The sequence below is a fragment of the Coccomyxa subellipsoidea genome (genome assembly GCF_000258705.1).
Source record: "Coccomyxa subellipsoidea C-169, whole genome shotgun sequence".
In the NCBI taxonomy this organism is placed as follows: domain Eukaryota; kingdom Viridiplantae; phylum Chlorophyta; class Trebouxiophyceae; family Coccomyxaceae; genus Coccomyxa; species Coccomyxa subellipsoidea.
In genome coordinates, this window is record NW_005178042.1 from 2618739 (window position 1) to 2641064 (window position 22326).

General features: G+C 53.6%; 4 protein-coding genes across 4 annotated transcripts; 2 read left to right on the forward strand and 2 right to left on the reverse strand.

Moving 5' to 3' along the window:
- Positions 1-217: 217 nt before the first annotated feature.
- On the forward strand, positions 218-4228 carry COCSUDRAFT_34863 (hypothetical protein; the record flags this gene model as incomplete). Its single annotated transcript, XM_005652034.1, has 7 exons — positions 218-370; positions 1644-1697; positions 2025-2144; positions 2448-2608; positions 2995-3208; positions 3480-3641; positions 3995-4228. The coding sequence occupies 7 exons, from the start codon at positions 218-220 to the stop codon at positions 4226-4228; spliced, it is 1098 nt and encodes a 365-aa protein (XP_005652091.1).
- Positions 4229-5746: 1518 nt separating this feature from the next.
- On the reverse strand, positions 5747-10152 carry COCSUDRAFT_64284 (hypothetical protein). Its single transcript, XM_005652035.1, has 10 exons — positions 10135-10152; positions 9596-9817; positions 9005-9174; positions 8769-8883; positions 8455-8555; positions 7973-8173; positions 7441-7798; positions 7125-7228; positions 6935-6991; positions 5747-6603 (listed from the first exon to the last, which is right to left on the reverse strand). Exons 2-10 carry the CDS (start codon positions 9756-9758, stop codon positions 6412-6414), a joined length of 1461 nt encoding a protein of 486 aa, XP_005652092.1. The 5' UTR covers positions 9759-9817; positions 10135-10152; the 3' UTR covers positions 5747-6411.
- Positions 10153-15284: 5132 nt separating this feature from the next.
- COCSUDRAFT_26791 (Xaa-Pro dipeptidase (X-Pro dipeptidase)) lies at positions 15285-18730 on the reverse strand (the record flags this gene model as incomplete). Its single annotated transcript, XM_005652036.1, has 15 exons — positions 18642-18730; positions 18419-18518; positions 18274-18323; positions 18076-18193; positions 17817-17962; positions 17592-17685; positions 17440-17508; positions 17149-17223; positions 16960-17050; positions 16747-16865; positions 16460-16531; positions 16235-16352; positions 15963-16068; positions 15617-15746; positions 15285-15428 (listed from the first exon to the last, which is right to left on the reverse strand). Exons 1-15 carry the CDS (start codon positions 18704-18706, stop codon positions 15285-15287), a joined length of 1497 nt encoding a protein of 498 aa, XP_005652093.1. The 5' UTR covers positions 18707-18730.
- A 524-nt stretch (positions 18731-19254) lies between these two features.
- Positions 19255-21286, forward strand: COCSUDRAFT_11455 (hypothetical protein; the record flags this gene model as incomplete). Its single annotated transcript, XM_005652037.1, has 6 exons — positions 19255-19320; positions 19797-19940; positions 20098-20248; positions 20402-20544; positions 20656-20757; positions 21002-21286. 6 exons carry the CDS (start codon positions 19255-19257, stop codon positions 21284-21286), a joined length of 891 nt encoding a protein of 296 aa, XP_005652094.1.
- Positions 21287-22326: the final 1040 nt, after the last annotated feature.

Sequence of the window (22326 nt, forward strand, 5' to 3'; positions counted from 1 at the left end):
GGAGTTGTTCGTCTCTTTCTCCTGTGAGGCTCGTTAGATTTCTCGAAGGTTGTATTGTCGTTGTACCGGAAGCAATGCGAAGAGGCCACTGTCCTTTCATTCGCAAACAAAATACATTCATGCACTGAGTAAACAGATTCTTTACATCAAATTCTGGAAAGACGTCAACAAACAGTGATCAAGTTCAGATTAAGTTGCTCCATATGTACCTGTCGAGATGGTTCTAGCGGTTGTCAGACGAATCACAGCCAAAACTGATGTTGCCAAAGGTATTGTGACGGCCAACATCGACCTCAAGGAGGTTGTCTGGCGAGGGGCTGTTCGGCTCATCAAGGACTTCTGGCACTTTATGTGTGACGTGCTCGAGGCAGTGCGGAGCAGCGCTTCTGTCAAGATATTCTCTTTCCAGAGCTGTTCTTGAACTGGTAGCAACAGTGTCGCCTTCTCTGCTCTTCACCAGCAACAGCGTTACATCCGAGCGCTCCGAGATCAGTCATCGATGACGTTGGATTTTGGTGAGTCAGAACCGGGGACTAACGTAAGGGCTGAGGTGTCTTGAGGCAAGGACAACTCCAGCTCGTTCTTTAGCATAAGGTCGCACTCGTTTCACAGAAGTTGTACGGCAGAACATTGTGAAGAGACAATGGTGAGAGGCATTGCTGCGCGGAAGCTCGTAGAAGCTGTGCGTACCGCCGCCAGCAGGAGTTTTGCCGCATCAGCTCCTGAAGCAGGTTCGGTTACGCTGTCCTTCTCAATTCAATAGAGAGGTTGCAAGCGTGCTTGCAACATTTTCATTTCGCTTTTGTGTGCTTTTATGCATCACGACGCCGTCGAGGACACAGAGAACTGTAGCTGGTTGCTCTGATGGTGGGTTTTCCTCTTGCGCAGTGTTGGAGACGCCGCAGTCCGAGATCGTACGCATTGCAAGCAGCGCTACAGTCCTAGTCAAGTTCCCGGAACGTACCTGGGGAGCATCAGCAGTCCTGCCACAGCACCTTTTACCAGCTCAAGCAGGTGAGGAAGCATCTTGAGCCCCTCTCTCAACGAAGCAGGCTATTTGACACATCTTAGGTCATTATGGCGCCACACAGGTGGCATGGTCTCAGTGCGGGCTGCTTTGTCTTTGTAGGGAATGCCGAGCGGGTATCTGTGGTGCGCCATGCCTTTGCATCTCACGACGCAGCGCACGAGCCCTTGGCGGATCTAGTGGCAGCGCTAGGAGAGGGCCGTGTCGCAGTGGCGCATGAAGCAAGCCAGTCGCAAAGGCGGCTGATTGTAGATGAGTATGCTCTGGCCCCGAGCGGACAATACCTCCTGCAGAAGACTGGCACAGACCTGCTCAGGTGAGCAGCTCTTAGCATTAACACCTTCTTGGGTTGTCTTTATTCTTTCTGACTTGTGATACCTTTAAATTGCACAATGGCTCTGAGCGTTGAATGGGGTGTGCAACAATATATGAGAACATGCGCATGACACAATGGCTGGCCGCTACCTGGCAACATGTGCATGGCACATGACATGGGGAATGCTGTCGCAGGTTTTTGAGCAGGGAGGGCATCCGAGCGGTGCATGTTCCAGACGTGGCAGCTGCGGCGCAGGGTGCTGTGAACAGCGCTCGAGCGGCGGCGCGAGGCGTGCGGCAGTCGACGAACGAGGTCCTCATGGTTGCGCCCACAGCGTTTGGCTTCAATGATCAGGTGGGGGCTTTACCTCAAAACATGAGCTTCTAGCGATTTGTTCGTGCATTATGACCGCTCCTAGAGATGTGTGTAAGGCTCGTGACTTGGCCTGTCTGGCATGGATGTGTGGAGCGTCTATGATTACAAAACTTGATAGGAAGAAGTTGATGGCTCTCGGGCCGATGAAAAATCAAACCGTAGTGGTATTGATGAGACGCTCCCACACCAGCACATTGCCTGCACATTTACTAATTTCAAGTGCCATGTTCTTCAAGGTTTTGTCTTGCTTTGATCAATGTCAACGTTGCCTTTTTATGTAGATGTGTGTCTGTCGCCACTGTGCAGGCAGCGGAGGACAACCACTTCATGCACAGCTCGACGAGCACCTCTTCAGGGAAGCCTGGCGGCTCCATGACTCACAAGGCCCTCGCGGAGTTTGCAGGCCTCCATTACGAGCTGACAGAGGTGTGGTGAATGCTGACCCTTCCTTCTGAGCTTTTCAGCTGCTCATTCCACTAATATGGGTTTCAGCTGTATTATTCAATATGATGATTACAGAACAGGCATTGGAAAGGTTGAGCTTTTGGTGTGGCGTGCTTGATGCTGCATGTCCCAGTCTTGACGCTGTTGTGGAAGCCGTCTGCTGCCCTGCGTATGCGATATGATGCCTGCCGTCTGCCTAGCAACAGGGTTGCAGCAATTGTAGGATGTTCCATTTGCTGGGTATTTCATGCTAAGCTGCAGCATGACGGAGGTTTGGCTGTGCAGGTGGCAGGGGTGCGGGTGTCGCTGTTCCAGCACAGCCTGGAGCATGGCACTCCCGACGCAGTCTTCCCCAACAACTGGTTCACCACGCACCCAGCCGGCGAGGCGGCAGGCGGCGTCAGAGAATCCACCCTCGCACTGTACCCCCTCAAGTGCCCCAACAGGTGCGCAGGACGCTGATCTGCTTCCTGCCGTCTTCATTGCACCTTCAAAATCCACCTCTGCGCAGAATGTAGAGCTACATCTTGGCACGGGTGGGCCATCCAAAAGATACAAGGGTGACTTGTTTGTGTCTGGCGCATCCTTTCATAATGTGCGCACATTGACAGCCTCCCTGAAGGGGTGGACAAGAATGCCCAGCAACTTGTGTATTCCTCTGGACCTCAAGGCTTCAGCCTCGCATCAGCGTGACCAAGCATCCAATTGTGGCCGCGCTGATGCCGGCTGTTGTTAGCTGAAACAAGTGACCTGTGCAGTGCTCTCAGGTTGAGTGGGACAGGATCCAAAGACGGCTCTTAGGCTGACAGGAGGGCTATGGGTTTGCGCGCAGGCAGATGGAGCGGCGGGGTGACATAGTTGAGGTGCTGCGGGCGCGCGGCTACGGCCGGCTGTGGGACATGAGCGCCGCGGAGAAGCAGGGCGCCTTCTTCGAGGGCACGGGCGTCCTCGTGCTGGACCGCGTCAATGGTGTTGCCTATGTCAACCTCAGCGAGCGCGCAGACGCCGACCTCGCCCGCCAATGGGTCGACCGCATGGGCTACAAGGTGCCGCTTGTTCCCTTGTGGATGCTCTTGAGCTGTTGGATTTGTCGCTTTTGGGAAGGGCTCCTTTGTGTGCAGAGTGGCGATCGCCAGATGCTTGAAGCTCAGGGATGTGATGTTGATCTCTTTGTACACAAAATTATTCTTTGACCCAAGCACAGGACATCATTGAGGCTTCATTGTCATCGTGAGCTTTGCTGGATGTTGAGGCAGAAAAGACAAGCCCCTAGAGAGAATTCAGATTTGTAAAGGCGGGATGTGTGGTGCTCTGTAGGAGCTGGTGACCTTTCGCACAGTGGATCCGGCTGGTGCAGACGTGTACCACACCAATGTGATGATGGCCATTGGCTCGGATGTGGCCGTGGTATGCGCACAGGCCGTCCCCGACGCGGCCGAGCGCGCGCACCTGCTCGAGCGCTTGAGGCGGCACCACACGGTTTGATGCCTGGCCACCTGCTCTGCCTCGGTTGTCTTGCTCAATGCTGTGCTCGTGGCGCATGCTCGTTGTCCGTATGGGGCTTTATTCCTCAGGGGTGCAGTGCGGTTACTTTGAGCTGTCCTTTTACCCAGCCTAATGTCACAGTTGAACACTGCTGTAAATCCGACTGCCAGGCGAGTCAAAGCCATAGCAGGTGTGTTGACTGCAACACTAGGCTGGGCAAGAAATGTCTGTCTACCTTCCCTTCCTTGCATGCTTCGGGCAACCACTTCTACTCATGCTCCATCACCAGGAACCAGAGGTTTTGGTGCCAGGGCAGTGTTTCTGATCTGGGGTTCCTGCCCATTCAGGTGGTGGAGATTACTAACGAGCAGATGGGCGCGATGTGCGGCAACATTCTGGAGCTGGAGGACGGCCGGGGCCTGCCGGTGCTGGCCATGTCCACACAGGCGCACAATGCATTCACGCCCGAGCAGCGCGCTGTGCTGCGGCGCCACGTGGCCGGGCTGCACCATGCGCCGCTGGACAACATCGAGTACATCGGCGGCGGCGGCGTGCGCTGCTCCCTCGCCGAGCTCTTCTGACCTTCAGGACGGCCGCACAATGGACATCCAGGACCGTGCTTGTGGCAGGGTGTTGGGCAGGGGGATCTGCATGTAAGACATTTGGTAAAAGTACATCCCCTGTCCCTGGCAGGGCAAGGGTTACTGTGTTTCTAGCCGAGGACTTCCCACTTTGCCCTATCAGGAGGAGCTCTACTGACTTTCTCCTCTCAGGAGGGGCCATCCCTGACCTGAGGGCTGGGCTCGTTGCAGAGTCAATTCTCAAGCGAAGGGTCATGCAAAAGTTGCGCTGCTTGCTTGCCAAGTCGTTCTAGTGTTCAAGAGGGGCAATAGTCGACATCAGCGTCATGTTTGTGGCGGGCTCCCAGCAGGTTTCAAGCACGGGATGCAAGAAGCCGCGTGAACAAGAACTGATACATCAAGAGGGCTTGTCCCATAAGCGCTTGGTCATATACCTGGCAGCCTCTGAGGCATCATGGATGATGGCCGTTGAACGAAAGGAATGTGGCAACCTTAGTAGGTCTACAGCACATGTGGTCTACAAGTCTAGAGAGCTGGGAATATATCTTGTAAACCTGGGACAGAGAAGTTATTGTCCAATGTGGCATTGTTTGTCTGTGGGTTGAACAGCAGCTGTGCGATTTGGAAGTAAAAAGAGAGAATGTGGATCAACTGAGATCTAGCAGCTGTATCGTCCAACAGGGAGTGAGTGCATGTGTCAGGGTACAGTATTGAGAGGGGGCAGTAGCAAAACAAAGCAATGCAATGTCGGTGCATGATAGAATTGCCTTTCAGGTCACATGGGGCAAATAATATGGTGTGTGGCTTTTTAAATTTTAATACTGCTTCTCTTTCTTTGTGGAGTTTTTTTGTGTGGGGGTTTTGTGGGGTTCGAGAGTACTGCATTGTTTTTGTTCTAGATTGCAGATTAGAAGTATTGTCATTTTGTGCCAAACGCATGGTCAGGACGGAGATGTGCACAGGTTGATTTTGGCCCGTAGGTCTCGATCTGGTTAAAGCAACAGATGTATAGAAGAAGCAACGCTGGGTTGCCAGCTAGCTACTGCTGAGCTTGATTTGTTTTTTCACAGAAACCTGTGCTTGAGGCTTTTCTGATCATGACCATGATGAGGATGATCAGCAAAGCAGTCACATTTGCTCGAACCACCAGTGCGCATATGCATGCAGGCATGGCCTCTCCTATAAATAGTATCATGTAAGTGAACCGGAGCGGCTGTAATACTGAAATGAGACAATTTTGGGATGCCGAGCAAGATTGTCCGTCATTCTCATCTTTCAAGGACAATTGACAGATAATTAGCTTCATGATCATGTATGTTGATCACATGCCTGATCGCTGCAGCTTGCGTTGGCAATGGCATGCATGAGCTCGGGCTGCAGATTTGCATGCATGCCGTGTTCATGACCGAGTTCTCTACTTCCACATGGTGCGCCCTAATCAAGACTCCACGTAGAAGACTTATGCACGTTGCAATCACAAATTTGAAACATCTCTTATATATTGGTCTGGAAGGATTTCCGAATAGAGACTTGAGCATTAAAATGTGGCAAGTGCACTGTCATATGATGTGCATGATATACATCCAGTGCACTCACACATCCATGTACAGTACTGTGCCGTTATTGCATTCTTGATGTCAACAGCACCAACATCCCTTCACTCAATTGCAACACGCCTCTCCTGTCTATCATCCCGAGAGTCGCAAAATTCTTAATCTACACGGTAAGCCTACATCGCGCAGATTCTCTGCATTGCTTGCAATGAGTCCTCAACATGCAGCAATAACCAAACCTCGCGTTTCCTATTCCCACAGAGTGCCGCAGATATGCAATAGGTACTATCAACCTAAAGTTAGAAATCGTAGGCAGCAAAAATAGAATGCTTGCACATTCTCAGACCTGTTGGCGCCCCCTAGTGCCTGTGTACAACGTAATGAATTCTTGGTGCCTTCTAGCAGAGAGAATATGTCTTGTTCATGCAGCGCCCAAAAAGATGCTTGTGCATTCTGCTAATCTGCCATTTGCAGGGTCGTGTCACTTAGCGTGTAAAAAGCGCATGCCCCCTTTGCGGCACCATACAATCAACTTGAGATGTGAATTTTTATTTCAAACTACCTGCAGGACAACTGTCATTCTGCCAAATTGCGGTACTTGAAGTACCCCAGGGTCTTTAAAGAGACCTCTCAGAGGGCGGAGTGGGCCTCTACATCAAAGCTGTGGGAGGAGGGGGCGCCCGTGAACAGCTTGGACTTGTCCGGGGAGGCCCTCTTGGGCACGTCCTGGCCGTCTGGGAAGCTGGTGTGCTGCGCTGCGCTGGCGCCTGCACCACCCTCACCATCCAGCTGCTCCTTCCTCCAGTTGCCGCCATGCCGCCTCTGCACAGCCACCAGATTCGTTCCCAATTTATCTCAACCCCAAGGGCCAGCATGCTCAAGGAAAGCCACCATTTTGAGACTAGTTTGATCAGCACCAAATTAATGTTCACTCGGTAGTTGCTCGGGCATGGGAGCGTGATGGGGTTGGCAAGATGGCATGCTCCAACCTTGCTCAAGAGAGGCTGGTGGACTTTTCAATGCCGCGAGCACGCGTAGGCTGATTAGCGGCAGTGGGAGAACACTTGCAAGGTACCAAGCGAACTTGCATGGCAGCATGGTATCTCCTGTGCATCTGACATGCACGGGTCAAGATGATTGAGGGGCTGCTTACCTTCCGAGTCACAAACACCGCCACTCCCGCCAAGATTGCAACCACCACCACAGCCGCCTGAAATAGAGACAACCACCCAGATTAGTATTTTAACTCTGCTGTAACAACTGCATATGACTTGAATTGCAGCAGCGAGTACTTTATGATCAGATTTGTGCAGTGCTGGAGACGATCGGTGTCAGGCTCGCACCACCACGATTCCAACGATGGCCGCAGGCGCCAGCTTGGGGCCGCTGTCAACGGACGCGCTGTTCACGCGCACGCTGCTCTGGTCCGCAGCCGTCCCCGTCACCACTGCACCCACACATCAGTCTTGCTGATACATAATCATTCAGTGCCTCAAGACATGGCCCAGACATGCGCACAGATCAGGGACTCCCCAACAAGAGGCTCTCTGCATGATTGCAGATTTCTACGGTTTCAAGGGTGCAAGAATATAGCAAGCTCTTCACGTTTTCTAATGTGCAGAGAGCTTCATCTAGCAGCAACATAGAAGTGAACCCCACCTGGCCGCTGGTCGGCGGGGTTGGGCACAACGGGGCCGCCCTGCGAGCCGGCCGCCGATCTCAGCGCGGGCTTGGGTGCCGCGGCGTTGCCTCCTCCGCCGCCGCCGCCAGATGCACTGACACCCTGGCTGCCGTCCGTGCTTTGCGTTGAGGAGAGGGTCTCTGTGTCGCGTGTGATGGCTGTCGGCGCCGATCGCGGCACGGCGACGCTCTGCTCAGGGGCGGAAGCTGTCGCGGAAGCTGCTGCGGAAGCCGGCGCGGAAGCTGGCGTCAGCCCTGCGAGGGCCGCCTTCTGCGCGGAGGGGCTCTTGCTGTAGTCGGGCATCGCGCCCGCCACTGCCGCGTACAGCAGCGCGATCTGCACAAGAAATGGTGCACCGAGGCTGATCAGCTGTATCTCTCTACCTTATCTTGGTCAGTTCATTGAGTAACTGCAAAGCTTGTGAGGATGATGCATTTGCCATGTAATCGGCAAGTCCGACACACATATTAGGGTGTCCAAGATGATCACGGATTGAGGAAAACTGCACACGTTGTTCTCGGTGAGGGCGGCGTCGTAGATGGAGAGCTGCGCGATTTTGCCATCGTAGGAGCGACCGGGGAAGTGGTCGGCGCGGTCGCAGAGCACGATGGGGCCGTCCGCGTAGATGGGCCGGCCGCCGTTTATCTGGAAGTAGTCCTGCGGCGCCGTCAGCGCCGCGCGGAAGATGCCGTCCACGTACAGCCGATAGCCCTGGCATTTGCATGTAATGATCAGTCATGAGATGACTCCTCCTGAACATGATGCTTCGCCAATGTGGCAGCTCAAAGTGGGTGCAGCGTAGGCAGCCCCCCTCCTGCTGAGATGGTACTGTTTAGCAAGTCTGGCATGGAAGGCTGTCACTGGGCATTGCAAAAACAATCACCCTTCGACACAATCTGTACCTCTTCCAAAAAATGTTTTCAGCTCAATGGATGTCAGGTGTTTGCATGCAGCAGAGGGTGAGCGGGTTTGCAGTCGAAGGTATGGCGCACCGGGGAGCCGTCCTGCATGGTGGTGACTGTGAGCATGTGCCAGGCGCCCAGCACGGGCGTGCGGATGGAGGTGCGTTCAGTGTTTGAGGCAAGCACGCCGTCTGCAGAACCCAGAAATCAACCTCAGTCATCCCATGCAACCCCTTTCCAGTGCATGCTGCTGCCCCTGCCCCTTGGCAGCCTTGCAAGACTGCACTCCTGTCAACAGTGGTGAGCTTGAGCAGAGGGATACAAGAGACAGCAGTACTTAGTACTTCCCTGGCTCGAGGGAGTCAAGGGTTGCAAGGCAAAAAGAAAAAGTTTGGCGGTCTCACCAGAGTCCACGAAGACTCGGGAGCTGTCGCCGTTGAAGCTGTCGGTGCTATCCTTGACGATGGCGCGCACTGTGTCATGCGCGGGGTGGTCCTCTGAGGGCAGGTACAGGTGCATCTGCAACAACACATTGCAAGGCCCTTTAGGCTCCACACAGACCACCCAACACACCACGAGCTGCTCATCAAGTGCCTCTCTATCCAGTAAACTGCAACTACACCGCTTCTCGTCTTAGTACCTGGTTGGGGTAGAAGATGTTGTCATCGGTGACGTTGCCGAGATCGCGCGAGCGAGTGGAGATGACGTACTGGAACATGGCACCCGCGCGGCTGCCCTGCTTCACCCACACGTTGAACGCAAATGGCCCTGTGGCGCCCCACTTCACCCCCTCGATCGCCATGCTCGACCCTGCGCCCCATATCCCCCCCCTTAGACTCCTATACAACCACCCAGGGGCACCCATGCAAGCGCTGCAGACATGTCTCTAGCAAAGCCGGTGGTGGCATGCACACAACATGCTCCTATCACGGCAGAGCCTTCAGTTTGTGCAGACAACTACACAATCTGGTGCCCATAAAGCTCCCCCGACACTCCTCAGCAACAACTCCATGCAACTGCTGGAGAGGTGCCGTTCAATGAGCTTGATGGCGGCATGCTAGCACTTTGACACTCTGCTCAGTCTGCAAACACTGCCTAATCTTCATTCGCTTACCCTCACAAGAAGCTCCAAACACTGAGCGCCCATGTACAAAGTGAAAACCCAGACAGAGCCCGGAAGAAGTGTGAAAAAGTGCAAAAAGGCGGAAAAAGTGTACAAAAGTGCGCGCACCGAGGGAGGCATTGCAGGAGGCGACAGAGCCGAAGAGGTCGTCCTCGACGAATCTGGTCTGCTTGGCGCGCACGGCGGAGGTGTTGTAGGCCCAGTACTGCGGCACTGGCCACGACATGACCGATCCATTGGTCAGGGGGAAGTACGCTGTTGGCACCGGCATGCTGCCCCCCACCGGCAGTGTCACACCGTCCGGGTTCGCGCACACCCCGATCTCGGTCCCTGCATTTAATTCACAGCCAGCTGGACTTCAGTACTGATCATATTGACTGCAGAACTGCCTTGTTCTGCATCAGAGCGTAATGCAGCTGCGGTTTGAGGTGCGACGCAGTGGCTATTTTGTGCCCAAGCATATTGCACAACATGGTGTTGCATGAGAGGAGAAGGTTTGAATGATCAATGGTTCCTTGCATGGCCCCAGAGGGTCACAAGCGCAATTGCAGGTCTGCGGCACATCGCGAGAGCAAGCCTCAGGAGTTCAACTTGTGGGGATTGGAATGCATGCTTGGGGCTTGTGAGAGGGTAGGGGGGTAACGCGCCTGCCAGGCTGGGCTGGGGGGTGACGGAATTGGCGTTGAAGCTGGCTTCGGCGTCCAGGTCAGCGCGCGACAGCGGCGCGCACACAAAACCCGGCCCGCAGTTTTTCTGACTGCCCGTGCCCGTACCGTTGACGCTGCACAGCACCACCTGCTGCTGCGCGTTGGCGCCGATCTGCCGCCACCACATCACACCAGCTCTCAGAATCCATGCAGCTCTCAGAAATGCAAGCAGCACCGCCGTCAGAACTCTGGCCCTCCTGTACAGAGGCCCCTCTTCCATGCTCCCATGTTATTGCCACAGGCAGTTTGACTTGCCAGCCTTCAAGCAGCTGTCTTCCTGGTGCGGCATCATTGCGGTCTCATTGGAACCAGGACCTCTCTCATAGTTTAAGAAATCTTCTATCTTTCTTGAGATCTTGCACAAAATGCATGCAGTGTGCTTTCCCTCTCTTGGAATTAATGAGGGTGCTCCGGCGGCGAATGCCGGAAAGCAAAGGGGAAGCGTGTTATTCGCGCAGAGGGGCGCGCACCGCGGTCTGGAGCTGGCCCATGCCGGCCCACTGGTCCATCCAGTTGATGAAGGAGGAGTAGTCGCTGGTGAGTGTGGGCGAGCACATGCTGAAGCGCCCGTCCACGTCCAGGCAGAAGGCAGACGAATCAGAGCTGGAATAGGGAACGCACTGCGTACGCGCCTCGCCCTTATAAAAGAATGGGAATTGGCACGGCCGCCCCGCGATCGTCAACTGCGTCGGCTGCGACGCCGCCGGTGCAGCCGCCTGCTCACGCGCACCAGTGTATCAGTCTTATTACATACATTGCTTCCCACCTACAATGCCTCTCTGCTGCACGTGTTCTGGGCAGGCTATCACTCAACTTTACAATGAGGCAGATACCATTTATTTCCTGTGAAGCCCATGCGAGACATTCCGCCTCTAGAGGAAGACACCCCAAGCACTGCTTGCGGCAGCTTGTTGGACCTGTAAGTAGCTTTCAGCAACGCCCCCAGGCAATGTGGTGATGATGAGCTCCGCATTGAGGTCTCATGGAACTCAAGACCGTTTGAGCTCCCAGGGTCCACAGGTGTATGGATGCTGGCACAAAAGGGGGTCGCACCGAGGGCATGAGAAGGTCCAGTGCGCTAATGGGGGCGGTTGCAAGGTCCTGGGGGTCTCCTGAGGGGGCAGGATCCAGGCGCACTCCCGGGGCAGCAAACACCTGTGGTCAAGGAAATACCGTAAGCACTATGGGTCTGGAAATGTTGGGCTTTGGTCTGGTCACTTGAACTTTGCACCTTCCTGAGATGGGCTCTGTGGGCGCGTGCTGGCTATGCACTAAAAAGCTGCAGGTAGCATGCTGTTGAAAGATTCCCGGTGTAGCACTGGTGTCAGCTGGCATCAAGTGATCTACCACATCATCAGAGCGGTAGGGGAAGCTGCTCTGTGACAGCAGGCGGACCTCCAAATTTCACATCAGACATCTGTGGGTTAATAACTTGCTGTGACCTAACATTATAGGTTAAATTGCCTGAGGTGGAGTGTGGCAATCTGTCGCACCTGCGGCACGGCGCCGATCGGCGCGGCGGCCGGGGCAGAGCCGGTGGCGGTTGCCGCCTGGGAGCGGAAGGTATTGAGGGTGTCCACGAGGACGGTGCGGTAGAGATCGCGGATCTGGGCGCCACTGAGTACGGTGGAGAAAAGCGACAGGTGCGAGACTGAGCCGGAGAAGGAGCGGCTGGGGTCGCCGTCCGCGCGGCCGCACAGGTAGATGGCGCCGTTCTGGGCATGCAGCACAGCAATTCTTTAGCTCAGGCAGCTAATTTCCATAGGAGAGGACCAGCAGGAATGTGCATAAGTGTTCACCCCTGAGTTGGGTTTCCAATACCATGCATATCACTGCTAGCGCATTGGTGTGCAGACATCAGGCCTGTGTTCATGCCTCCTTGGGCACCCAAGAGGATCCCCATCCACACCCCCAGCGCGATGACAATTGTCAGGTCACTTTGCAACAGGATATCAATACTCAAGCTCAGGGGAGTATGGGGATGCAAAAACTTGCAAAGCAGGAGGAGGTCAGGGCGTGCAGGCGTGAGGCAAGGGGCACACCTGCAGGAAGATGGGGCGGCCGCCATCCAGGAGCAGGTTGACGTTGTCCAGGGTGGCGTTGAGGGCCTTGGGGTCCGTGGAGGGCAGCGAGGCCGCCTCGTTGCCGTCGATGTACACCAAAAAGCCTGCGCCGCTGTCCTGCTGCGTTGTCACCGTCACCTGCGAGCGCATGCCGCCACATTCCGTCACATGCCTGCAACTGAGTTCTAAACCGCTTGCATGCAAACCCTCGTCTTGCGCTCACATGCCGTCAGATGCGTGCTCCCGCCCACCCAACCACTTGCATGCAACACCTCCTTCAACGACAAGCCCCTCTTTTGGTGCATGCTGCAAACCTCTCTTCGGCTCTCGTCCTCTTCCGGAAAAGTTGGGGTATTTTGACATCCAAGGCATGCTGACCTATGCCAAGGTGCCTGCCAGCGCCCTTTTGGAATACTGTAATGCGCTAGGCGCTCAATCGTGTTAGTGGGCCCGACGTTTTCTGGCGATCCGTTTTCTGGTGCTAGTGGTAAAGCGTTGCGGCACAGCCGGCTGGGCAGCGAACCATGTGCCAGGCGCCGTCGTCGACTGGGTTGGTGTTGAGCTGGTTGCGGGCGGTGTTGTCACCGTAGTGGCCGTCCGAGTCCAGGAAGGAGGAGGTGTCCAGGTTGGTGGAGTCCTTCACTATGGTGCGTACCAGGCCCGTCGCCGGATGGCCGTTCTCCGGCAGGTAGATGTGGATCTGCGCAATAGATAAACAAACCACCTCAGCACATGCAAACTAGGCTGCAGGAGAGCTTCGCCTGCCCCAGGCAAGCCCCATGCAGTCTGTCATTTTGTCTAATGGGGTCCTGGAGTATATACGATATCCCAAGGTGTCAGCGTGACATGCTGAACACTAAAATACAGGTAGGAAAAGGCAGGGGTGCAAAGATAAGCCTGGCTCCTGCAGTAGATGCTTAACCGGAGCTTCCTGCAGCGCAATTTTTTTTGACGGCAGTGGAGAAGATGGGCTGAATAGGTTTTTCTTCACTGCTGCGGGACATTAAAACAATCACAGAGCGCAGTGTAGCACAAGTTGAGGGGCTGAATGATCTCGTTACCTGGTTGGGGTGAAAGGTGTCCACACTGGCATAATTCTGGCGCGTGGCATAGCCGGAGTGCGAGAAGAAATACTGGAACAGGTCCCCGTCAGTGTCGGTGGCATTGGCCTTCATCCACAGATTGATGGAGAATGGGCCCATCGCCGCTGCCACACCACATGCAGCCTCAGTTATTCTGGCCTTGCAAGGTGCACGCTGTCCCCTTTGCGGGTGGAAGCAAGCCTATGCTTCACATGTTCCCGCTTTGCATGCTGAGTCATGCGGTTGCTGAAAGGGCAGGTATTGCGCGCCATAGTGCAGCATGTGGGCCAATGCATGTTGCTGCAGCGAGCACAAAGAGGTGGTAAGCAAGGTTTTGCCGTACCATAATCCACAGGGTCCAAGATGATTTTATCATCATTTGCTCTGCTGCACCTCAACACCGACCCGAAAACGTCATCTTTGACCCACCTGCAGCAGAAATTGCTCTTAGAATTCAGAGAGTAAGAGGAGCTTCTCAGCGCCAAGATGCAGACTTCTGATGATTACCTGACTTTCTTGCAAAACTACATACAAGATGTGTTCAGCTGACACATGAAATTTTATCTATGCATGATCATGACGGACTGTGGAGGTTGTACATTTATTTTTGACGCATATTGTTTTCCTCAATCAGAAATCTGGCACATTAGCAATTTTCCAGGGACACAACAGGGCTATTACTCAACAAATCCAAGCAAACGGTTCAAAGCTTGAGCGTTGTGGGCACGCACGGAATGCTGCCATTGAGTGTCCCCAGGTACGTTGGGTTGGGGAAAGATGAAACGTGATCGCCTGACCCCTCAGTCAATGGGAAGAAGGCCGCAGGCTGAGGGATGTTCTTTGTCAGGGATGGGGGAAACAGTTTGCCTTCCGATGAGATCGCATCTGCAAGACACAATGCACAAGATCTATACTGATCATTGACCCACATCATGATCATGCAACCTGAGCTGAACGCACAACGTAATTTGGCGCAAACGACATTACTCGCACACAGGGCTGCATGTCCCTGGAACATCTTGTCAGAGACTAGCAAAAGATCATAGTGATCAACATCGATGACTGCAGAAGAACACTTATGCCCCATTCATCACTTGGGCTTATGCTGGCAAGAGAGACAGGGGTTCGGGAGGCGTCCGAGACGTCACCTTGAGTAGCTGCAGATGCCCAGCAAGTGAGCCCTGCCAGGACGACAGCAAGGAGATGTTGAATCATCTTATTCCAAACAAATATGGCGCACCAGATCTCACGATCATCACCCACGCCCACGGCGAGATCGATAGCGGCAGCGGTTTTATCTTTCAAACCGACGAGTCAAATGTCCCAGTCTCCTCCGCGTTCCATAGACTGGACTGTTGCCGCCAAAGTCCACAGGCCACGCTGGCCTTCAGCAATCTAGGTATCGGTTAGATCTGCAGGGTGAGCTGTGGATCAAGCCCTTGTGAAGATTACAAGCTTTACCTCGATATCAAGCAAGGAGTTTGCAGGCTGTTGCATTTGCATGTATGCCATATGGTCACTGCATGCATGCACCGTGCGGAGCGCCCCGGCCGGGACGCTGGTTGCCGGTTGCTCTTACCATGACATGTGCACAATCTGTGATGTCACGCCGACGTCGGGAAAGCTTATTTTACAGGAAAGCTGCTTTGTCAAACATCCAGGAAGACTTCCTTCAAAACATTTCGAAATTGGAATTCCCTTGTTCAAGGACCGGTCTTTGAATAAATTTGTAGTGCCATGGCCATGAGCTCAGTGACCGTCGTTCATGTATGACAGTAAAGCGTGCAGAGCCCAACTGCAAGTTGCTTGAAGAACTTCCGATTCATCCAATGGGCTTCTGACCTAATGGTGTACAGACTGTACCATCTGTTCAGTGAGCTACCAATGCCCTGGTTTCCATTTGCGGGAATTACGACAGTCCACATGCATGCATGCTGGCATCTGCTCAGGCGGACTTTGCTGTGGGAGGCCAGGGGCCGCCTGCCATGACGGCTTCAACATCCTCCACCTGGCGAGGGACATTGGTCATGCTTCTGGCCCCATCGCCTGTCACAACCACATTGTCCTCCAGCCGCACACCGCCAAAGCCCTGGGCAGCACACCAGCACGACTCACCCATGCACTTCTGCGTCTTGCATTGGATGTCTGTCATAAGCGATGCATGTCTTCTCTACAAACGCTTGCCAAGTGATGGGAACAAACACTTTGCTACAATAGACAAGAGACCCAAACAGAGGACTGCAAAACAGACAGTTGTGCCACGAAGAGTTGGCGCACCAGCAGTGACTCGATGCGGTCGCGCACAAGGTATCGCGCAGACTTGGGATCGTCCAGGGCCGGCTTCAGCAGGAAGGGATTGAAGTAGCATCCGGGCTCCACTGTCAGCACCATACCCTCCTCTAGTATCCTGCCACGCCGCACATCCGCTTTAATACAACCATGACTTAGGGCAAGATCTGCCGCATGCCCGCATCCTCCCTCCAGTTGTCACAATCGCGATTGCAGGCACAACGAGACATTTAATTGAGTCCTGTCGCAGCAACCCTGAGTATCTGCCGCATCCCATCGGGAGATCAAATTACCATAATGATCTGTTAGGAAATCGGCAAGTGTAAAGACTTACCGGGCTGTGCGGAGGGAGCGCAGGCCCGGCTTGTCAATGCGCGGGGGTAGGCCAGGCAGGTACCCGCCCACATCATGCGTGTCGATGCCCAACAGATGGCCGAGCCCTGTGACGGGCAATTATTGCACATGTTGATCCTTGCCAAACTTGCCTTGCGAGGACATATATGGACAATATAAAGTCCTGGGTGTGGAATACAGTCACTCCTAACAAGCACCAAATGTGAATCGTTGGACATATGGTGTGACAGGAGGTCAGAAAAGGGGTTTCACCATGGGGCATGAAGAGGGCGCCAATGCGCTGATCCACCATCTCTTCCACATTCCCATCCACTATGCCCGCCAGCTTGAGACCCAGCAATATACACCTCTCTGCCACCAGCTGCAGATCCTGATGCATCAAGGCATTGCATCAATGAAGTACATGTACCTCCCGCCCAGCAAGTGCAAACGAATTCAGCAAGCGTTTATGGGCATACAGGTGGAGATGGGTCTCACCGGCCAGGAGACACCTGGCTGCATGCCAGCAATGACCGCTGTGTGCGCTGCCAGCACAGCCTCATAGATGTGCTGCAGGTGCACATCAATTATTTTCAGGTGCATATCAGATACTGTCAGGTGCAGATCAATTACTGTCATTGGTCGAAGATAAGGGAGAGCGGCAAAAGAGCTTTGGTGCTTCGACCATGGTATTTAGAAATTTCATGAGCAGATCTATGAACATATGGGCAGGAAACACACAGAATATAGCGGCTCAAAGAGGACAGGGGTATTTAGTGAGTCACCTTCTGATCAGCAGAAAAGCGGCCGCTGGCCGGGAAGGAACAGGTGATGTCAGAGTCATAGGCATAGTACTCGCAGCCCATGTCCATCAGCAGCATGTCCCCTTCTCCGATTTGCCTATCTGCCAATCACATTTCACATAAACTCAAAGTGATAAAATGACACTTCTGATATGCACTTGTGTGCTGATCAGGTTTCCAGGCATCTTTCCTCACCATTCGGGGCACCAGCGTGTCCGTAATGCAATATGGCACCATTTGGTCCAGATGCGCAGATTGGTGTGTATGGTGCGTGCCTGCAGCCGCCCTGTTGATAGTCACACATGCTGTTAGGACAGGAAATTGTGATAGCCAGCAGCCCAGAGGATGCCAGTGTGAGCTGAAAGAAAAGCACTCTGACCTCACCTCTGCATAGCAGAAATTCAAGAATGTGCTCTCAAGCTGGTACTCCATCATTCCAGGCTTGCACCGCCGCATAACCTGGCACAACACATAGCTGATTAGGGAAGGTTAAATTTGTTCCGAGCATCCTCTGAGACCTCGATGATAATCCAGGGAGCCATGTGTATTCAAGCAATCTAACCCGCAAAGATGATGTCAAGACAAAGCTGTATGGCTGTTACACACTTCTGATATAGCCTGCATCACAGGTTCTGAATCTAAAATTTGCAGTATCAGGAACTGGAGAAGGCTTGCCTCTACATGGGCTGCCGATGCCACATCATTAGCATACTGCATCACCTCCAGCTCCTCTTCTGTTTTTGTCTGCGAGCATCAGTTCAGGAATTGAGAGGCCGGCCCAGGACTTTGGACAAAGCCATTAGATCCTGAAGAGAATGTGCCCTCACCGCTCGGCAGTCTGCAAGGATGTTGAAGAGGACTGCCCGCTCCACCTTGAAGGCCTCCGAGCCGTCAAAGAATGCCTCTTCTGTTTTGGAACCACTGTGGAGACAGTCACATGTCAGTCTTGGGTGGGTTTGCTCACTTGACTAGAGATTTGCAAGGGAACATGCATGGCCTTGCATGGCCTTGGGCCTTATGCTCACGATGCAAGAACAGACAGAAGGGCGTACCTGTCTGAATTGACGCCGCTGAGCAGATGGAGCTGAGGGGCATTCAGTGCAGCCAGACGGTCTGACATTTCATCCGTGTAGAACACTGCATCTACACTGTAGTGCTTGCGATAGTAGTCTGGGCCCTTGATCTCACCCATCCACACCTGCAAGCGCTCCTATGTTGCTATGTGGCAGCCACTACTGGTGCATTCAAAGGGCGTGCTTGCATGCAACAAAGGAAGAGTGTGATACTGAGACAATAAGTGTGCCGTCACACCGCATATGAGTCGGGCAGGCGTGGCATGAATAGTATGGTTTTTCCATCTCTGATGTCCAGGGCTCCGTAGCAGTCCTCATTTTCAACGCCGAAGATGTAGTGAAAGTAGCTTTCCTGCCTGATGGTATTGCACAGTCTCTGAGTCAGCGAGCAGGCAGAGCTCCAGGACGACCAGGTGCGATAGCATGCACGACGTACCTGAATATGCCCTCCATGTCCGTGCTGTATATGTGGAAAGGTCCTCCACCCTGTCCAAGAGGGAGATCAAGTGTTCACACAAATATAAGGAAGAAGTGGACGTGGTGAGGATGCATACGTCCAAAATATTACGAATTTTCAATACCTTCAATATGATGACTCCTTGTTTATCCTTCTCAAAAGTCTTCCTGCAGCGATCTAAGACCTTGGACCGAATGCCACCAAGCAGATTTCCTCTACTGATCCTGCAAAATGATCCCATCTCAGGATCCTCAGCTTGCACGTGATGTTTTCAATAGACCTGATGTTGTAGGATCATTTGGCACTCTACCGACGAGGCAAAGAACACCCAACCACATCGGACGCACTTCATCGTCTTTGCGCCCATCCAGAAGGACCCCTCCATGTTCGCAGGTGCACTCATCAGTCTCATTTCAAGACGCTTTTGTCTGATGATTTCATCCCATCGGTTCTTTTTCAAGATTACTTGAGATCAACAGTCAAGCTAGATGCTTGCATGCATAGCATGGCATCTTTTCCGAATATAAATGTTGTCCCCTTTCAATTTCCCTTCCTTCTGCTAAACCCTATATAGGTTTAAGTGTAAGCATCGCGTCAACTCTTACTCACCTTGACTGCTCCTGCACAATCACGAGCGTACCTTTGCGACAATTTGGCAGGCTTCCTTGGATGATCGTGCTCTGTGTTATTCATAAACTAACTCAAATCGTTTCTTGAGTGAAGCACAGGTGGCAAGCCTGCCCCAAGGTTGTGACAGTTTTCCCATTGCCTAAAACGCACGGCGCAGCAAGTTGTCCATCCTCTGATCGAAGCATTTTCGCCTTCAAGCTTGGCTAGTACAAAGATCTTCCACTTCATGTCAATGTTGTGTTGACAAGTTTTCGACGGCCTGCCTCGAGTTGGCCGTTCCCAGCCTCGGAAAGGGACGACCCTCTTTCACAAGTGGCTGCAACGCCAAACATGTCACCATGTGGGCGTGCAGCTCTTCATTTGTGGAGACGGATTCGTCTGGAGTTTGTCGTCGAGGTCAGCCTCGATGCCTCGAAAAGTTTTGTGTGCCTAGGATTGGACGATTCTGAGTCACCCTAGACGCCCCTTGCCACTATGTTGAGCAGCACCTTCCCTTAAAGGTGTATTCGATCGTCTACTATGCAACAAGGATGGTTCAGGTTCAAGAGGGGCGCAAGCTAGACTTGCATGGAATGGTCGTAGTCAAAGCAGCTTATTACGTCAATGCCTGTTCATGCAAGACAGGTCGCTCATAGGGCATTTTTTCACCATCAGACACAATCATAACAATTTTAGTGTCATAATGGATGTACCGTACCAGTCCAAGGTGCCGATATGTCCTATTCTGTAGCTAGTCCCAGGACACATGCCTGCTCCATCTCCTGATAGAGGAATGAAGGGCCCCTCAACGTCTTGACAATATTAAAGTGGGTATACCTGATTTTTACCTATAGTTTCCCGATGTTGTGATTTGATTGATCTCACTGCTGCAGTTGCCCTTGCTGAGAGAGAGATGGAAGACGATCCTGCTGGGAGCGGTGTTCCAATATGTGCACGCCATGGCCACACAGCTGGCCCACCGGATGCACCGCCCCATGGCGCAGCCTCTGCATGATGTGGGCTTCGACCTCCTTCCGGTGCGTGCCTCTGACTGCCATAATGTCATTTTGTGTGGAACACGGGCAGCTGTGCTGAATCTGAGACAAAGGCCTTCGCTGTACTTGAGTAGCATATCGACTGCAGCGTGGACCTTTTTGTGACAGACAAGCTGAGTACACTGCTCTTGTGTCACAGGAGCTTGGGAAGTCGAACGAGTGGGTCAGCGAACTGATATTCACTTCACTTTTTGTCTCCTTTGTCCTGTGGACGTTCTCGCCGTTCGTCTTCCCGAAGAAACGCTTCTACACTGCAGTACTCTACAGCCGCATTCTCACCGCCCTAGTGGGTGAGTCTCTTGCTTGGTCATCAATTCACATGACACAATGCTTTTTCTACAACACAGTCCTTAAGAGTGCTTGCGCTGCTGTATCCCTTCTCTTGGCTGCCATGCTTTTGTGTCATTCAGAACTCTTGCTGATGATATTGTGTGTCGGGGCAGTTTGCCAGACACTGCGAATACTGTCCTTCACGGTGACGCAGCTGCCAGCGTCGAATTACCACTGCAGAGAGGGGCAGGTCACTGCCATCAGGGAGATGCCCGAGCACTGGTGGGGCCACGTGGCTGTGGACCTCCAGCGCCAGGTATGCTATTTTCTAGTCAGACCTTTTTCTTCCTGTTGCCCATGTAATCCTTGTAAATAGCTGTATTGTGGCATCTGTGGATTGCTGACACCTTCCTTATTTTCTGTGCAGGCAACACATGGGTGTGGCGACTTGATATTCTCATCGCACACCACCTTTGCGCTTGTGGGCGCCCTGACTTATACTGAATTCGGCACGCACAATGCCACAAAGGTGAGCGGCTCTGCTCTGGGCCCCACAAGGGAGCTTCTTGCAAGCCCCTTGCACCTCCTTCCTTCACATTAAATTGTTCTGCGCATGATGGCAGCTGGCAGCTATCCCACATGAGGAGCGGTCATTGCCATGTATGCATAGTCCGGCCCGGGATCTATATTGTCTCGGATTGCTCGAACTGCTCTGAGCATCATGCAGTCAGAGGTGCTTGGAAGGTTCTCAGGGATGGTGTTGCCGTGCGCAGGTGATCACATGGCTGGCTGTGGCGGTGCTGAGCGTGCTGATAGTGGCATCGCGCAAGCACTACAGCGTGGATGTGCTCATTGCCTGGTACGTGGTCCCGCTGGTGTTCTGGACTCTGAGCAGGCGATGGACCACCAAGCGCAACGTCACCGACGGCGTTCTCCTGGGAGAGGGCGCCTACCTTGTCAACAGCGAGTCTGCCGCTGAGCTGCAGGTGCGTACTCTGCGCACTCTGCCCCTGAAACTCACATCATGGATGTGTGACACACACATCTGGATCCTGTGACACAACGATGCATTGTCTTTTTGTCACACGCGTCCTGGGTATGTTCCTCACATGTACCCATGGTCAATACCCCTGAAGCAGACCTGATGATGCCTAACTGCAGATGCTTGCATCAGGAAGTCTATTTTATTTCCCTGGTGTTCACTGAAGGATAATTGGCTGGCCACGTAGGACATTGTGATAGAGGGGGATGCACAGCCGGGCAGCATGCTGGCAGAGGATGTGAAGGGCGGGCAGGGGATGAAGGGCCACGGCAGCCACAGCCCGCCCAACGGCAAGGTCGGCACGGTCATCGGCATCATCGCCAATGGCTTCACCGGCCTGCAGCACAGCGGCGCCAATGGGCACGCCGCAAACGGCGTGCACAACGGCTACGCGCCGCAGGGGTGCGCATCCTCATTCTCACCACTGTGTGCCAGCACACCCTGTAGAATAAGCACTGAAGTCCACGCCCACTTAGAAGCTGTTCACCATTAAAAAAAGCACAACAACAAGCCCCACTCTCCATTGCGATGTCTGGGTGGCCATCATTTGCACAGAGTTGTGCAACATGCAGATGAATGTGTGCAGAGCAATATTTGTCTACTGAGCTAGCGTTGCCGCAATTGAAACTGTGGTCCTGGTGCAGGCTGCTGGCGAACAAGCTGCAAGGGAAGGCGGGCAATGGGGCCGGGACGCCGCCCGGCACGCCCCCGAACGGCCGCAGCTCGAGCGTCGGCAGCGCCGCGGATGAGGGCGGCAGCGTGCGCAAGGGCTCCCCGCTGTCCTCCATGCGCACGCGCCTCACCGCCGCGGGGGATGCGCACTCCGGCAAGGAGTCCTACCAGCCCATGCTGAGGCAAGCTGCTCCCCTCCCAAGACCCAGTCTTGTCCCACTCTTGTTTTGCGCATCCTGCACCTGCCTGCCTGAGAGTGCGAAATGTCCAAGAAATCACTCAAGTAGCTTGCGACTGTCCCATATGGGATGCTCTACACCCCTGCTGAATTCATCCACTGCAAGGTTGTGCATGTGCAAGATGAAGCAATGAAGCGCTTGAGTT